This window comes from Pelophylax lessonae (assembly GCF_965119305.1).
Source record: "Pelophylax lessonae genome assembly, chromosome: 11".
Classification (NCBI taxonomy): Eukaryota; Metazoa; Chordata; class Amphibia; order Anura; family Ranidae; genus Pelophylax; species Pelophylax lessonae.
The window spans coordinates 212,905,634-212,923,753 of record NC_138778.1 but is presented as its reverse complement, the minus strand read 5'-3'; the positions used below and the strand labels follow the sequence as shown (position 1 = coordinate 212,923,753).

Genomic DNA, 18,120 nt, shown 5'->3' with positions numbered 1-18,120 from the left:
TGAATGGGCAGAAGGAGAAGGAGGAGGCAAAGATGTGACCGCAGCACTGGGGTCCATGAGACCTGCAGCTTCTAACTTTATTGTGTCCAACTAAGCTTTGACAATAAGCCCCTGTTCACATCGGCACAATTTGACATGCAAATTGACAGGTCAAATTGCAAGTCAAATCGCAGCCTATTACTGGCAATTGGAGACGCTGACTTTGCTGCGCTGCACCGGTTTCCAAAAGTATTTCCTGCACTACTTTTGGTGACTTCGGGGGGCATGAACCCACACAGATGTCTTTGAAGTTGCCCTCGAAGTCAGACTGAAATGCGGCTTTCAAATGGTGCGATTTCAAAGTCGTGTTCGGTGTGAATGAAGGCCTGGAAGCTGATTGGTTACTATGCACAGCTGCACCAGATTCTGCATGCACCAGATTTAACTCCCCCTATATGTCCATTTGTCTATTTGCCTAGTATCACTAAGGCCCCTTTCACACTTATGCGACCTAAAAGTCGCGTGATTTTACCGTGATTTTGACGCGATTTTGACTGGACTTGAAGTAATGCCTATGTCTTTGGACCTCAAAATGCATTAAGATCGTCCCAAAGTAGTGCAGGGACTACTTTGAAGTCGTTGCGACTTGAAGTCATACAGATATGAACTCATGAGATGGTACTCATTGGAAATCATGTAGAACGACTTGTCATGCGACTTTGCAGTCCCAAATCGCAGGACAAGTCGCACAAGTGTGAAAGGGGCCTAAGAATGAAAGTGATGGGAATATCGAAAATTTTAGTGGTCACCAGAACTGGAATCCCATAGGTACATCTATTCCAGTGACAACTGACTAAAAAGGGATTTACTTCACTTTGGAGAGATTTGCTCTTGCTTCATCATGTGTCTGCAAGACAATTAAAGGAAAATGTCTCCATTTAACAATTCCCTATATGCGTTTCGGAAGATTTTCCCCTCTTCATGAGCAGGCTATTTTTTGCTATACGGCACTGCGTCACTTACTGACAATTACGCGGTCGTGCAACGCTGTACCCAAGTAAAGTTGATGTCCTTTGTTTCCCACAAAAAGAGCTTTCTTCTGGTGGTATTTGATCACCTCTGCATTTTTAAGTTTTTGTTCTATAAACAAAAACAAGACCGACAATTTAAAAAAAAAAATAAAAAAATATACAGTCAGGTCCATAAATATTGGGACATCGACACAATTCTAATCGTTTTGGCTCTATACACCATCACAATGGATTTGAAATGAAACAAACAATGTGTGCTTTAACTGCAGACTTTCAGCTTTAATTTGAGGGTATTTACATCCAAATCAGGTGAACGGTGTAGGAATTACAACAGTTTGTATATGTGCCTCCCACTTTTTAAGGGATCAAAAGTAATGGGACAGATTAACAATCATAAATCAAACTTTCACTTTTTAATACTTGGTTGCAAATCCTTTGCAGTCAATTGCAGCCTGAAGTCGGAACGCATAGACATCACCAGATGCTGGGTTTCATCCCTGGTGATGCTCTGCCAGGCCTCTACTGCAACTGTCTTCAGTTCCTGCTTGTTCTTGGGGCATTTTCCCTTCAGTTTTGTCTTCAGCAAGTGAAATGCATGCTCAATCGGATTCAGCTCAGGTGATTGACTTGGCCATTGCATAACATTCCACTTCTTTCCCTTAAAAAACTCTTTGGTTGCTTTTGCAGTATGCTTCGGGTCATTGTCCATCTGCACTGTGAAGCGCCGTCCAATGAGTTCTGAAGCATTTGGCATCATCAATAAATACAAGAGAACCAGTTCCATTGGCAGTCATACATGCCCACGCCATGACACTACCACCACCATGCTTCACTGATGAGGTGGTATGCTTTGGATCATGAGCAGTTCCTTTCCTTCTCCATACTCTTCTCTTCCCATCACTCTGGTACAAGTTGATCTTGGTCTCATCTGTCCATAGGATGTTGTTCCAGAACTGTGAAGGCTTTTTTAGATGTTGTTTGGCCAACTCTAATCTGGCCTTCCTGTTTTTGAGGCTCACCAATGGTTTACATCTTGTGGTGAATCCTCTGTATTCATTCTGGTGAAGTCTTCTCTTGATTGTTGACTTTGACACACATACACCTACCTACTGGAGAGTGTTCTTGATCTGGCCAACTGTTGTGAAGGGTGTTTTCTTCACCAGGGAAAGAATTCTTCGGTCATCCATCACAGTTGTTTTTCGTGGTCTTCCGGGTCTTTTGGTGTTGCTGAGCTCACCGGGGCGTTCTTTCTTTTTAAGGATGTTCCAAACAGTTGATTTGGCCACACCTGTTTTTTCTATCTCTCTGAGAGCCGGTTCACATTGCAGAAACCCAGCTTGCCGGGGCGACCTGCGAGGTCGCGGTGCACAGCGCGCACCGTGACCTCGGAGAGACCTGCACGGACTTCATATCATTGAAGTCAATGCAGGTCGCTCCGAGGTCGCCCCAAAGAAGCTCAGGACCCTTTTTCTAAGTCGGAGCGCTCCTATTAGAACGGGTCCTGTGCTAATCTATGGGCAGGCGACCCATGGCAACCTGTCGGGCGACCAGGTCGCCTGACAGGTCGCCCCAGTGTGAACGGAGTCTGATGGGTTTGTTTTGTTTTTTTCAACCTAATGATGGCTTGCTTAACTGATAGTGACAGCTCTTTGGATCTCATATTGAGAGTTGACTGCAACAGATTCCAAATGCAAATAGCACACTTGAAATGAACTCTGGACCTTTTATCTGCTCCTTGTAAATGGGATAATGAGGGAATAACACACACCTGGCCATGGAACAGCTGAGCAGCCAATTGTCCCATTACTTTTGGTCCCTTAAAAAGGGGGAGGCATATATACAAACTGTTGTAATTCCTACACCTTTCACCTGATTTGGATGTAAATACCCTCAAATTAAAGCTGAAAGTCTGCAGTTAAAGCACATCTTGTTTGTTTCATTTCAAATCCATTGTGGTGGTGTATAGAGCCAAAAAGATTAGAATTGTGTCGATGTCCCAATTATTATTATATATTTTTTACTTTCTGCTATAAAGCATATAATAAAAAAAATGTAAAAAATCAAATTTCTTCATAAATTTAGGCCATTATGTATTCTGCTACATATTTTTAGCAAAAAACCCAATAAGTGTCTAATGATTGGTTTATGCAAACGTTATAGCGCCTCCAAAATATGGTATATAAGCTATGGAGTTTTTATTTTATTTTTTTATGCTAGTAATATCGGCAATCAGCGACTCATAGCGGGACTGCGATATTGTGGTGGACAATCCGACACTAAAGCTTGGTACACACTTTGAATTTTTTTCCGTTCAACCCATGGGCATTCGGCCCATGTGTACCTGGCTTAACTGACACTTTGCAGGAACTAATTTGACACTAATACAGTGATAAGTGCTAAAAATATGCACTGTCACTGTACTAATGACACTGTCAGGGAAGGGGTTAAATATCTAGGCTGATCAAAGATTTAAATGTGTACCTAGCCAGTGTTTTTGTGTACTGTACAGAGTGTGCTGCTTTTACTAGGGAAAGAGATGGATTTTATTCCCTGCTTTGCAGAAACACAGAATCCATCCCTTCCTTCCTGTCAGAATGGAGCTCTGCCTTGTTTACATAGACATAGCTATATTCTGAGCACTGAATGTATGTAATGGGAAGGGGTGGTGTAGTGTGCTTGAGGTTCTGTTGTTGCAGAGAGGGGGGAAGATCCATTGTTGCAGTAGAGGTTTATAGTTGCTGTCTACTGGAGGGTCGTAACAATGCTGACTGGTGGGAGATCTTTTGTTGCTGACAGGGTCTATTGTTGCTGGGGTAAATCTATTGTTACTTGGGGGGTATTTTGTTGTGTTGATATCTATTGTTGCTGGGGGATATATTGTTTCTGGGTAAGATTTGTTGTGGCTGAGGGAATATATTGTTTGCCAGGGGGGTGTAGCTGGGAGTAATCTACTGTTGAGGAAGGTGTCTATTGTTGCTGGGGGAGGGGGGGGGGTCAATTGATGCTGGCTGCTGGGGTGTATCTATTGTTGCTGGAGGAGTATTTTGCAAGTCGGGACTTTTTTTTGTTGGAGGAGATCTATTGATGGCGAGGGGTATATTGTTGCTGGCTGCAGGGGATCTGTTTTACTGATTTTCTTGTTATCATTACCAAATTCAATACAAATTACTTAGTACCACAAAATGATACTTGGTTCTGTGTTCTCTGAAAGGGGCAGTACTGGGGGGTGGGTAGGGGTGGAGACAAGGGACAGTGCTTAGAGGTGGGTAGTGGGTAGATACAAGGGACGGTGCTCAGAGGTGGGTGGAGACAAGGCACCATGCTCAGAGGTGGGTAGGGGGTGGAGACAATGGACAGTGCTAAGAGGTGACTAGAGGGTGGAGAAAAGGGAAGGTGGTAAGAGGTGGGTAGTGGGTGGAGACAAGGGACGGTGGTAAGAGGTGGGTAGAGGTGGAGACAAGGGACGGTGCTCAGAGGTGGGTAGGGAAGGAGACAAGGGACAGTGCTCAGAGGTGGGTAGGGGGTGGAGACAAGGGACCATGCTTAGAGGTGGGTAAGGGATGGAGACAAGGGATAGGGCTCAGAGGTGGGTAGGGGGTGGAGACAAGGGAACATGCTCAGAGGTGGGTAGAGGGTGGAGAAAAGGGACAGTGCTAAGAGGTGGGTAGGGGTTGGAGACAAGGGACCATGCTCAGAGGTGGGTAGGGGGTGGAGACAAGGGACAGTGCTCAGAGGTGGGTAGGGGTGGAGACAGAGGACCATGCTCCGAGGTGGGTAGAGGGTGGAGACAAGGGACATTGCTAAGAGGTGGGTAGGGGTTGGAGACAAGGGCCCATGCTCAGAGGTGGGTGGGGGTGGAGACAAGGGACAGTGCTCAGAGGTGGGTAGGGGGTGGAGACAAGGGACCATGCTCAGAGGTGGGTAGAGGGTGGAGACAAGGGACAGTGCTAAGAGGTGGGAAGAGGGTGGAGACAAAGGACCGTGCCCAGAGGTGGGTAGGGGGTGGAGACAAGGGACCGTGCTCAGAGGTTTGTAGAGGGTGGAGACAAGGGACAGTGCTAAGAGGTGGTTAGGGGGTGGAGACAAGAGACCATGCTCAGAGGTGGGTAGAGGGTGGAGACAAGGGACAGTGCTAAGAGGTGGGTAGGGGGTGGAGACAAGGGACCATGCTCAGAGGTGGGTAGGGGGTGGAGACAAGGGACCATGCTCAGAGGTGGGTAGGGGGTGGAGACAAGGGACAGTGCTAATAGTTGGGTAGGGGGTGGAGACAAGGGACCATGCTCAGAGGTGGCTAGGGGGTGGAGACAAGGGACAGTGCTCAGAGGTGATTAAGGGGTGGAGACAAGGGACCATGCTCAGAGGTGGGTAGAGGGTGGAGACAAGGGACAGTGCTAAGAGGTGGGTAGGGGGTGGAGACAAGGGACCATGCTCAGAGGTGGGTAGGGGGTGGAGACAAGGGACCATGCTCAGAGGTGGGTAGGGGGTGGAGACAAGGGACAGTGCTAATAGTTGGGTAGGGGGTGGAGACAAGGGACCATGCTCAGAAGTGGCTAGGGGGTGGAGACAAGGGACAGTGCTCAGAGGTGATTAAAGGGTGGAGACAAGGGACCATGCTCAGAGGTGGGTAGAGGGTGAAGACAAGGGACTGTGCTAAGAGGTGGGTAGGGGGTGGAGACAAGGGACAGTGCTCAGAGGTGGGTAGGGGGTGGAGACAAGGGACCATGCTCAGAGGTGGGTAGGGGGTGGAGACAAGGGACCATGCTCAGAGGTGGGTAGAGGGTGGAGACAAGGGACCGTGCTCAGAGGTGGGTAGAGGGTGGAGACAAAGGACAGTGTTCAGAGGTGAGTAGGGGTAAAGACAAGGGACCGTGGTCAGAGGTGGGAAGGGGGTGGAGGCAAGGGGTGACTCGGAAGGGGGGGGTACCTGCACCTATTCTCTGAGAAGAAAACCCTAATTATATGAAAATATAGTTGTCCTTTAATTAAGCCTGAATGTGATCCATATCACTGTCCACCACTAAATCTTCCTCCCTTTTGCAGAGGGTCGCGCTTGCGCTGTGGTATTCGACTGCAAGTTCATCGAGACCTCCGCCGTCCTGCAACACAACGTCCAGGAGCTATTCGAGGGCATGGTCCGCCAAATCCGTTTACGGAGAGACGGGCCTGATGCAGCCGAGAGCTGCCGACTCCGAAGCCAACGCAAACAGAGCCTCAGCAAGCGAGCACGAAGGTTTCTAGACCGGCTTGTCACCCGGAACAGCAGGACTGTCCTCAAGGTACATTCACGCTCGTGCCATGACCTGTCTGTGCTCTGATTGGTTTACTGACTTACACTGGGAAGTCTTTACACTTTCCACATAAGCAGTTATGATGCCCCATGGCCAAGGACAAAAAAAAAAAACGGAACACTTCAGTGCACTACTAGTTTCAGTTAAGGCACCTAGAGAAGAATGGATAACCAAAAGGAAGAATTTGATTGGCCATCACCGAATGGGGGCAAATATAATGCAGATGAACAGTTAAAAGGCTGGAAAGTTATTTCTCCTGCTCTATTTTGGCAACACGTTTCACATTTTTGCACTATTCTAAGTAGGAACACTCACCATAGACTGCAAACTGTATTTTTTACTCTTCAGAATCGTCTCCTCGGAGGATCTTGTTTTGTGACTTTTAATTCCACTGAGCACCATATGTATGTAAACTGGCTACATCGTTTTTACCTTTTTGTTTTAGAAGCGCTACAACCTTCCTATATGAGGAGGAAAAAAGTACTTAGTCTGATTTCCCCATGATTCTAATCCCCGGATACATGTGCAGATATTTACATTTATGTTCCTCTGTGTGCTCAGGGTGTTGTTGCTGGGTAGATATGGGTCATGCCGTATATGGGCCACGATGTAGTGGACATAGGTGTGTGCAGCCTATTGCATTAGGGATGGCACCCCAAAACTCAAACACCCATGCCTTTCTCTGCAGCCTCAGCTGCACTGGACAGTGAATGACAGGTCCCCAGGCTCTGTGCAGCCACACGGTTACATAGTTAGTCTGGTTGAAAAAAAGATCCATCCACTTTAACCAAACGAATGGGAAGCGCTCTGTGCTGAGCGGCTTCCTGTTCATTCACAAACTGAAACATATTAAACACAGTTTGGTTAGGGTGTGCCCAGGCACACCTGGCACACCCCCTGCGCACACCTATGGTAGTAGCTATTTTTCTTTTCTGCTCATATGTGAAGTTGACTGTTTATTCGCATAATGTAGTTAGAGGCAGAGGCGTAACTAGAACCTTCAGGGCCTCGGTGCAAGAAACCATGAAGGGCCCCCCCTGGGGCCCTCCCCTTCAAGCCTGGGGCTCTTCCCACTGATCCTGGGGCCCTTTACTCTCGTTGTGGGGCCCTTCATCTCCATCTGTTCAAGCCCTTGAAAATACCTGGTACCCCTGGTTATTGGGGAACATGTGACTTTCTCCCCTTCCTCCTAGAATGCGATGCTCGGGCCTTAGCAACCAAACACCAGACCCAAACAGGGGCATGTGGGGAAAATCATCAATGACCCCGTGTAAGCTCTGAAACAGAGCTTACACAGGGATTAGACCCAGAGCTCCACCAGATACAGTGTCAGGGCCAGAGGTGTAACTAGAATCTTCAGGGCCCCGGTGTGCAAGAAACCATAAAGAGCCCCCAGGACCCCTGGCCGGGTCCCTTCCCTTCAAGCCTGGGGCTCTTCCTACTGATCCTGGGGCCCTTTACTCTAGTTGCGGGGCCCTTTATTACGGTCCCGCAGTGGGACCCTTTCACAAGTTCTGTAGTGGGCCCCCTTCCTGCCATCTTGGGGCCTCCCCACAGTGGTGGAATGCCAGGGCCCGGTCACCAGTGTGACCTTTGCGATCCTGGAAGTTCACCCACTGGTGTCAGTAGTTTTCATTTTTTGGTATTATAATTGTTTTTTTTTTATCATTTTATTTTATTTTTTTACAATGTCACTGACTATGACTATGTCCATTCAGAAAAGGAAGGAGTTGGTAAATTACATATTTACTGACCCCTTCCTGATTCTCTATTGTGACCCATCCCCTGCAGCAGCTGGCAGGAGAGGGGAGGAAGCACAGTGGGGGGGCAGCACAGTTGGGGGTGGGGGGGGGACCAGGGGAGCACACAGGGGCCCAGAGACAGCAGTACACAAGTGAACTGGATAAGAGGAGTGGCGGGGGCAGCATACAGAGGAACCAATCTCCTCCATTTTCCTCCTGCAGCTACAGCAGGAAAAAGGAGGACAGTGATTTCTCTACATACTGCCCCCGCCACTCCTCCTATCCAGGTGTACAGGGGAACCGCACAGACCCCCTGGAGCATGGGGCCCAGTTGCAATTGCAACCCCTGCAAACCCCTGTAGTTACGCCCCTGGTTAGAGGGAACCCCGTGCAAACTCCGGGTAAGTGGTCTCCTGGCCGGGATATGAACCAAAGACCCCAGTGCTGCAAGGCAGGAAGGGGTAACCACCTTAGTGCCTAAGCCGCTGTGCTGCCTCCTTCTTTATAATGTGACCGGAGTATTACTTTCAGCGGTGGAGAAAATTCCTGTCCTCTTCTCCCACTGTCTCTCTCCCTCCCCTCTCGCTCTGTAGGATCTCATGGAATTTTGCCCAGCTCCATCTAATCCAGGGCTGACCAAACAGTGGAAAAATTGAGCTCAGTGTTTATGGAGAGAGGTTGGGAGAAATGTTTAGGGGGGGTTAGACAGTGGAGAGGAGGGAGGAGGGAGATGAGAATGTATAATATATATGTAAAGTGCTGCGTAAGTGGACGGCGCTATATAAGTCCCTATAATAATAACAATAAACAAAGTAAATATATATTATGTAAAACAGAGTGTTGCGGAGAGGGGATGGACTGGTGGTGCTGAATGTTCTGGTGGAGGACGGTTGCTCTTGTTTCGGTGCAGTCTGTATGAGCATAGACCGGACAGGGTGAGCTCGGAGATGACCTCTAAGCCTCGGCATACTCCGGCAGAGCTTTTGCAGAGAGGGACGGGCGCTGAGACATCTGCCTGTCCTCAAACGCACCACCACTTACCTTGGTAATAAAGCTGATCTGGACCCAAGCACTAACATCCCATATAAGCATATGTTTGTGTTAGGGTGTGGGCCCCAAAGCTCAAACACACATGCCTTTCTCTGTAGCCTCAGCTGCACAGGGCAGTGAATGAACGGGATAGTGTTCTGCAGGGCAGCCATCAGAAATTTTGGGGCCCCTTACACAGCTTTAGGCCTGGGCCTGACCACCAACATTCTGCGGGGCCCGCCCTCTGGCCGTCCCACTGAATCTGCCCAGTGGCCATCCCACCGAGTCCTTCAGTGCACCCACTTTTTTTTAGGACTCTTACAACTTAATATATGAAAATGAATCCAATCTCGCAAAGAGACATCCTCATAGTTTCAGCAAAGAGACATTCCAATCCAGCAAAGAGACATTCCAATCCAGCAAAGAGACATCCTCGTATATTCAGCAAAGAGACACCCCAATCCAGCAAAGAGACATCCTCATATATTCAGCAAAAATACATCCCAATCCAGCAAAGAGATGCATATTAAAAAAGAATAGCGCACACATGCAAAAGAAATGACTATCAAATATGAAGACAATCCATGAATAAAAATGGGGATTTGGTCCCACCATATGGCCATATTGTGCTCAAGCCCACCACTACGTCAAAGTACCCCATTGTCAGTGGGTCCTACACTATCCATAAAAAAGGATGAATCCAGCCTCTCTAACCCTTGGAGATAATACTCCTTGCTGGGAGAGATGTGCTAATGCACTACAAGGGACTCCTCCTATATCTACTTGATAGTGGACACTGATAGAGTACAGGTGTGTGGGGGGGGGGGGTGGGGTGCTCAACCCCAGAAGTCTGGTCAGACCGAATACATAATAAACAAGCAAAAAGTTGGGGGAGCAAACCCTGAACATGTATTTCTAAAGCTGATGCAGCTATGAACCAAGCGACATGTATATTAAAAAAGAATAGCGTACACATGCAAAAGAAATTACTTTTCAAATATGAAGACAATCCATAAATAAAAATGGGGATTTGGTCCCACCATATGGCCATATTGTGCTCAAGCCCACCACTACGTCAAAGTACCCCATTGTCAGTGGGTCCTACACTATCCATAAAAAAGGATCAATCCAGCCTCTCTAACCCTTGGAGACAACACTCCTTGCTGGGAGAGATGTGCTAATGCACTACAAGAGATGGCCTCATATATTAAGCAAAGAGACATCCCAATCCAGCAAAGAGCCATCCCAATCTAACAAAGAGAAGACCTCATATATTCAGCAAAGAGCCATCCCAATCTAACAACCCAGAATTGGCTGTGAATTCGCAGCATACAGCAACCGGCAGTTCTAAAAGCTGGGAGGCGGGCAGTGGCCACTGTGATTGGCTGTAACAGCGGTCACATGATCGGAAAGCTCCCGATTGCAATTATGCATGCTACCATGCTGGGAGCGTGCAGGGAGTGCACTCTCAGTACAGTAAGTTGTATGCGTGCTGCCAGTGCCAAAGGGTTACATATATTTTTTCATTGCAAGCTGTGTAGGTACCGGAATCGGACCTGATATCAGCTTCTCGCAATCGCTGTACAGCAGAGCTGGAGTAGAAGAAGCAGCAGTGGTGGCTGGTGAATGAAAATTTGTGGGGGTGGCAAAACCAACCCCCCCCCCCCCGGCGGGACGGCCGGCAGTCAAATCTACCACCCCCTCCCAGGACGGAGGCAAGCTGGCTGCCCAGCCTGACAGCCAGCATCCTTACCTGCTCCTTCCCCGATTGGCTGGGAATCTCCTCCGGCCATACGTCCCCTCCCTCTCCCAGTAAGATCGCTTCTCTTTTTAGCCATTTAGGAAAGGTGTCTCTCAAGCCGCTTCCTGATTGGCTAGGAGGAAAATCAGTGTGATAATAGCGAATATTCATTCGCTATTGTCATACAACTGGGTGGGCACAGTGCTCTGCGCCCCGAACCCACCCTTTTTTGAAGCCTATTCGAGCCTCTGGCTCTAATCATGTGCTTAAAAAAAAAAAAATCCCCTATTGGAATCCATGCGTCTGGCGCCCTGTAGATTGGGGGGGCCGGACGCATGGATGGGGGGGGGGCGGTGCCCCTGCGCCCCCAATGGCCGGGCCGCCACTGAGAAGCAGCATCAGGAGCCAATGAGTTCATGTGTTGACAAGAAGCATGCAGATAGGAGGCAGAAGGGACAGAAAGATGAGCTCATCACTGTGCTGCTTCTCCTTTCACTGTCCAGTCACAGGTTGAAGTTGGTACATGATGCCCCATGATGGAAGAAGTGTGCTAAATGATGCTGACCATTAGACTGAGGACATCTAGTGGCAGAAAAAGAGCACTGCGGGGGAAAATCTGAGAAGTGAAGTTGAGTAGTGAAGCAAAAGCTAGTTTTGTTATTTTATCATTTGATAGGCTGTTCAACTTTTATATGGAGTTCTGCTTTAAAATGTTTAAATTGCATTAACATTTTGAAACCTGTATGAGATGGTTTAGCTCCACTTCATTTCTGGAAAATATTGGGGGTTAGTAGTTTAATGTGATGGAAGGAGAATTAAAATGGCCGTAAAAAAAAAAGTTGCATTCTTGTTTTTTCATGCTTATCTTTCAGGCAGTGTGGTCTCTGCTCCCCCTCGCCGTGCCGCTCATTCTTTCTATAAAAACAATTACATTTTCCATTCACGTGGTGGTACGTTGTGTACATTAGATCCATTCGCAGGAGCTGGAATCACACACAGGGCTTTACTAGACTCATTTAAAATTTCATTTTTAAACGACTGTCAAACTTCTGTGTTTTCTGTGGTGAAAAAGGCGACAATTCCTTTCCTGCGTTTGCTATATTTTCTCATTGGACGAGCTGGGTGGAAAATTTCAGCTGCTTGTTCCGATACGCCATTAAAAGAGAAGGAAAGATGCTTCTCAGTGGTGGTGGATGTGGAGGAAACGGCTAGACCCAGGTTCTAACCAGAGAAGGATTAAAGCAGTGTAAAACCTTTATCTTTATTAGCAGCAATCTATTCCGGATAATTAAGAAAATTGATACGATATACACCAGGGGCAGACTGGCAGCTTTCGGCCCAGGGGGCAAGTACAAACCAGAGGCGCATGGTGCAGCGACTCGACCCCCTCCCACTCTCCCTCTTTTGGGCATCCTCCTGACCCCCATTCCATGCTAAAGCCCTGCTCCATGTACTCAGTCTCTACTCACCGGCTGAATCAGGATTCCCAACCTGGCCAGCAGAGGGCAGTTGGGGGGAGCTGGGAGAACTGCCTGCATTCTTCATGGCATAGATTCTACAAGGTGTTGGAAAGATTCCAACAAGATCAAGATGGACCAAGATTTTGGTCCATAGTGACATGATATAATCAAGCAGCTGATGTAGATTTGTCGGCTGCACATCCATGATGTGAATCTTCCGTTCCACCACATCCCAAAGGTGCTCTATTGCAGTGGTCCTCAACCCTGGCCTACAGGGCCCACTAACAGTCCAGATTTTAGGTATTACCTTGGGGAGATGCAGACTAGAGTACTGCAATCACTGAGCAGCAAATGATATCACCTGGGATGTATTTCAGTTATCTTGAAAATCTGGCCTGTTAGTGGGCCCTGTAGGCCAGGGTTGAGGACCACTGCTCTATTGGATGAGATGAGGTGAGTGTGGAGGCCATTGGAGGACAGTGACCTCATTGTCATGGTGAAGAAACCAGTGGTGAGATGATTGGAGCTTTGTGACATGGTGCATTATCCTGCTGGAAGGAGCCATCAGAAGATGGGCACACTGTAATCATAAAGGGATGGACATGGTCAGCAATAATACTCAGGTAGGACATGGTGTTTAAACCATGATCAATTGGTACTAAGGGGTTCAAAGTGTGCCAAGAAAATATTTTATTTATTTCAGATACTTATATAGTGCCATCAATTTATGCAGCGCTTTACATTGTACATTCACATCAGTCCCTACCCTCAAGGAGCTTACAATCTAAGATCCCTAACTCACATTCATACATACACACGCTAGGGCCAATTTAGAGTCAATTAGCCTACCAGCAAGTCTTTGGAGTGTGGGAGGAAACTGGAGTACCTGGAGGAAACCCATGCAGGCACAGGGAAAGCATGCAAACTCCAGGCAGGTAGTGTTGTGGTTCGGATACCACTACCCCACCATACCACCACGACCATACTACCACTATTATCATACCACCACCATAATACCACCAGCACCATACTACCACTACCATAGCACCACCATACCACCACCACCATACCACCCACTACCATACCACCACCACCACCATACCACCACTACCATACCACCACCACCACCATACCACCATCCTGAACCATTGATACAAGGCAGGATGGATCCATGCTTTCATGTTGTTTATGCCAATTTCTGACCTTACCATCTGAATGTCGCAGCTGAAATCAAGACTCCTCAGACCAGGCAACGTTTTTCCAATCTTCTATTGTCCAATTTTGGTAAACCTGGGCCAATTGTAGCTTCAGTTTCCTGCTCTTAGCTGATAAGAGTGGCATTCGGTGTGATCTTTTGCTGCTCTAGCACATTTGCTTCCAGGTTGGAGTTGTTGTGTGTTCAGAGATGGTATTCTGCATACCTTGGTTGTAACGAGTGGTTATTTGAGTTACTGTTGCCTTTCTATCATCTGGAACCAGTCTGCCCATTCTCCTCTGACCTCTGACATCAACAAGGCATTTTCCTCCACACAACTGTCGCTCACTGGATATTTTTTCTTTTTCGGACCATTCTCTGTAAACCCGAGAGATGGTTGTGTGTGAAAATCCCAGAAATACTCAGACCGATCTGTCTGCCACCAACAACCATGCCATGTTCAAAGTTACTTAATTCCCCTTTCTTCCCCACTCTGCTGCTCGGTTTGAACTTCAGCAAGTCATCTTCACAACGTCTAGAGGCCTAAATGCATTGAGTTGCTGTCATGTGATTGGCTGATTAGCAATTTGTGTTACCAAGCAAGTGAACAGGTGTACCTAATAAAGTGACCAGTGAGTGTAGAATACAGACTTTTTTCATACCATGTTCCCAGTGACTTAGATGCTGTAAATTCCATTCACTTCTAAAGACATGGATGAGTGAGTTTGGGGTGGAGGAACTTGACTGGCCTGCACAGAGTCCTGACCTCAACCCGACAGAACACCTTTGGGATGAATTAGAGCGCAGACTGTGAGCCAGGCCTTCTCGTCCACATCAGTGCCTTACCTCACAAATGCTCTTCTGGAAGAATGGTCAAACATTCTCATAGACACACTCCTAAACCTTGTGGACCTTCCCAGAAGAGTTGAAGCTGTTATAGCTGCAAAGGGTGGGCCAACTCAATATTGAACCCTACGGACTAAGCCTGGGATGCCATTAAAGTCCATGTGTGTGTAAAGGCAGGTGTCCCAATACTTTTGACAATATAGTGTATGTTTTTTGATATGAGAGTTTAAAAACACTTTAAAAGGGAAGTACAGCCAAAGCTTTATAGGCCATACTTCTCTTGTGGGTCACAGGAGTGCACTTACTTTTGCTGTCCTGTGACCCAGAATCGGCCAACAGCAGACCATAGCCGACTGATGAAGCAGAGCCACTCCAGTATCTGGAAGGATCTCGACCATATTTTAGGGATACACTTACTGTAGCCGCTGATTAACAACTGGTTCTGGGTCTCAGCACGCTGGCTGCACCCGCCCCCTCGCTAGCCTGGAGCTTCACTGAACGCTTTATGGGCAGAGCGGAGAGCAGTGACTGACAGTCATTTCTCTCCACTCCCAAGCAGACCAAGAACTGAGAGTCCAGCAGTTATGTGATCATTCAGTTCTAAACAGACATATATATAGAAAAGTAGGACTGTAAAGGCCACAAAGGAGGGATGGTCACAATTGTATAAAAATATTCCAATTTATTAAATATATTTAGCTAAAAAGTCACAAAAACATAATATAACATAAAAAATATTCCTATTAGGAATATTGTAAATACGCAATACAAAAATGTCCCTGACGACAGAGTATAAAGGTCCTCAAAGCCAACGTGTTTCGCCACAGCTTCTTCAGGGCTAAAGAGACCTTACAGACATTCCAATTACCAAATGCGCCGGACATAAATCCTCCGGGATATGCGCCTGGACTATATAGATAGGAATGACCATCTGTGTTAGACATAGGACCATATTGAAGGGGGGCTAAGCTCATCCAGCCATACATGGGCTAAGAAAATAGATGTACGTATATACACTTACTCAGGGCTTTTTTTCTTAGAGAATAGGTGCAGGAACTCCCCCTTCTAAGTTACTTTGTGTCTCCGCCCCCCTACCCACCTCCGAGCACTAACCCTTGGTTCCACCCCCTACCCACCTCCGAGCACTGACCCTTGGTTCCACCCCCTACTCAGCTTCCAGTACAGCCCCTTGTAGAGAATATAGAGCCAAGTATAATTTTGTATTGGAATGTATGGAATTTGGGTATGATAACAAGAAAAGCTATTAAATAGATCCCCCACAGCCAGCAGCAATAGACCCCCCCCCCCCCCAGCAGAAGCAGCAGCAGCAAAAGATCTCACAGCAGCCAGCATCAATAGACTCTTTAGCAGCCAGCAACAGTAGATCCCTCCCTAAACAGTAGATCCCTTCCAGCAACAATTAACCCCCAGTATCAAAAGATCCTCCACCAGCAACAATAGATTGCCATGCAAAACTAGATCCCCTCCAGCAACAATAGACCCCCCAGCAGCCAGCATCAGTAGACCTTCCAGCACCCCCTGGAGGTGCCGGAACTGCGTTCCCCCGCGTTCCCGCTGAAAAAAAGCCATGCACTTACTGATATTGTTAGGGGAATGTTCCTAAGCCGGTGGGCCCACCTTCCAGAGGAAACAACCGGTCCACCGAATGGGTAAATAAATTTGATCACCCACTCACAAGCTGTACCGTGACCACGCCATCCTTCACTGTTGTAAATACACCCACAAGCATTAAAGAGCTCCCAAGTATGACCTACAGCGTCAGAACCCCTCCTTTGCCCTAGTCATATGTGTTTGTCCTCGTTCCTGGTCATTTCCTCAATCCTGGTCATTCAGTTCTTGGTCTTACAGCCAATGTGGGACAGGTGCAGCATCACAGTGATGTTGCACCATAGAGGTGAATATGCATGTTTATTTTTTTAGAAGCCACAAACATCTCCTTTAGGTCAGAATGGGGAGCTTTTCCTCTCCATCCCATTGATTAACGTTAGTTAGGATTGCAATAGGAACATAGAAGCCACCCCTTTGCAACTACCTACGAGTGCATCCTCCCTTGTGAAGTGACAGGTAAGTGGACAACTGCATTGCTTTCATAACTGGTTACCCCCCCATGCAGGAGCATAAGGCTGCATTCACATGTCAGCTTATAATCGCGGGCAGAACCGCCGCGGTTCCGCCCGCGATTCGGAGATTTATTGCAAATCGCGGGACGCCTAGCGTTGCCCGTTGATTTGCAATAGCCCCCCAAACGCCGAGCGATGTTGCCGCGATTTACGCCCGCCGAATCGCGGCAACATCGCGCAAACAAAATCGCGGGACGCAATACGCTCCAAAGAAGCTCTTGTACTTTTTTGGAGCGTATTGCGTCCCGCGATTTTGTTTGTGCGATGTTGCCGCGATTCGGCGGGCGTAAATCGCGGCAACATCGCTCGGCGTTTGGGGGGCTATTGCAAATCAACGGGCAACGCTAGGCGTCCCGCGATTTGCAATAAATCTCCGAATCGCGGGCGGAACCGCGGCGGTTCTGCCCGCGATTATAAGCTGACATGTGAATGCAGCCTAAAGGTTGTAACTTAGAACCCTGGACATCCACTGAGTCTAGATTTCCTAGGTCTGGTTCTAAACTAGTGATCGACCGATATCGTTTTTTAAATGCCGATACTGATATTTTGGTCATCGGATATCGGTATCGGCCGATATTTTCGGACATGTAAAAAAAAATTTATTTTTACTTTATTTTTTCTAAAGGTACTCTTGTGGAGGGATATGGAGGACCCCAAACCCCTCCTCAGCACCGAAAAGCATTCAAAATGCCAAGTTTGGCTGTTTTGAATGCTGTCAATTTTTTAATTTTTTTTAATTCGGCGTAGAGTACCCGGAAGTGATGTCATGACGTTTTTTTACATGGTGACGCAGTACACCGGGTCTTCTCTTCGGCAGCGGTGGAGGTAGGATGCCCAGGTCTCCCGGTGGGACGGGAGACCCGGGCGAGCCACGGAAGGCGGCGGTAGGGGGGGGGACTTCCCCTCCCACTCTTTGTAATGACAGCCGAGCGGCTTCTCAGCCGCATCGGTTGTCATTACAAGTCAGCCAAACGTCGGCTATGGACGCCGGTACCGGGGTGATGCCTCTAGCTGCAGGCATCACCCCGGTACAAGCACTTTCCCATAATATTGGCAATATCGGTAAATCCAAAGGCCGATTCTGATATATCGAAAGTGCATATCGGCCCCCGATATATCGGTGTTGCCGATAATCGGTCGATCCCTATTCTAAACCTTTCCCACCCTTTTGAGTACTCAAAAAACATTATGGCAGGAGGTTCACTTCTAAACAAGACGCAGCAATGCAGCATGTACACAAACTGTAGTTCATGATACAATTTTTTACTTGCTCAGCTGTTCCTTCCCACCTATCTGCTGATCAATAGGAACCAGTGGGTTATAGATTAACCTTCTGACCTTGGATGGACTCTACTGTTTGAGTCATAGTTACTTTGACCTATGGGACCTGCCATGCACAGACTGAAAGCCAACGGATGGCCACATCATTTGTAGCCAACTAATGAACTTAGTGAACATGTTTGAAGCTCTTGAGAGTTTCAAGCAAATTTATATATAAAAAAAAAAAAAACGACCCTTTCGTTCTCCTAATATATTCCTCCAAATTTCATAAAATATAATACTAATTGTACAGTAAGGCCTCTTTCACATGGTCCGCCTCCGTAGGCGGATCCATGTTGCTCAGCGGGGATCAATCCGCGATCCCCGCTGAGCCGGCGGATGACAGCT

The 18,120-nt window shown here is 47.5% G+C and overlaps 1 protein-coding gene across 1 annotated transcript in view; it reads left to right on the top strand.

Moving 5' to 3' along the window:
- REM1 (RRAD and GEM like GTPase 1) overlaps positions 1–9,071 on the top strand; it is a 46,460-nt gene extending 37,389 nt beyond the window's left edge. Inside the window, exons 5-6 of the mRNA XM_082273052.1 lie at positions 6,051–6,924; positions 9,019–9,071. Of these exons, the coding sequence (XP_082129178.1) occupies positions 6,051–6,325 (275 nt within the window). The 3' untranslated portion in view covers positions 6,326–6,924; positions 9,019–9,071. The remainder of the gene's footprint in view (positions 1–6,050; positions 6,925–9,018) is intronic.
- Positions 9,072–18,120: the final 9,049 nt, after the last annotated feature.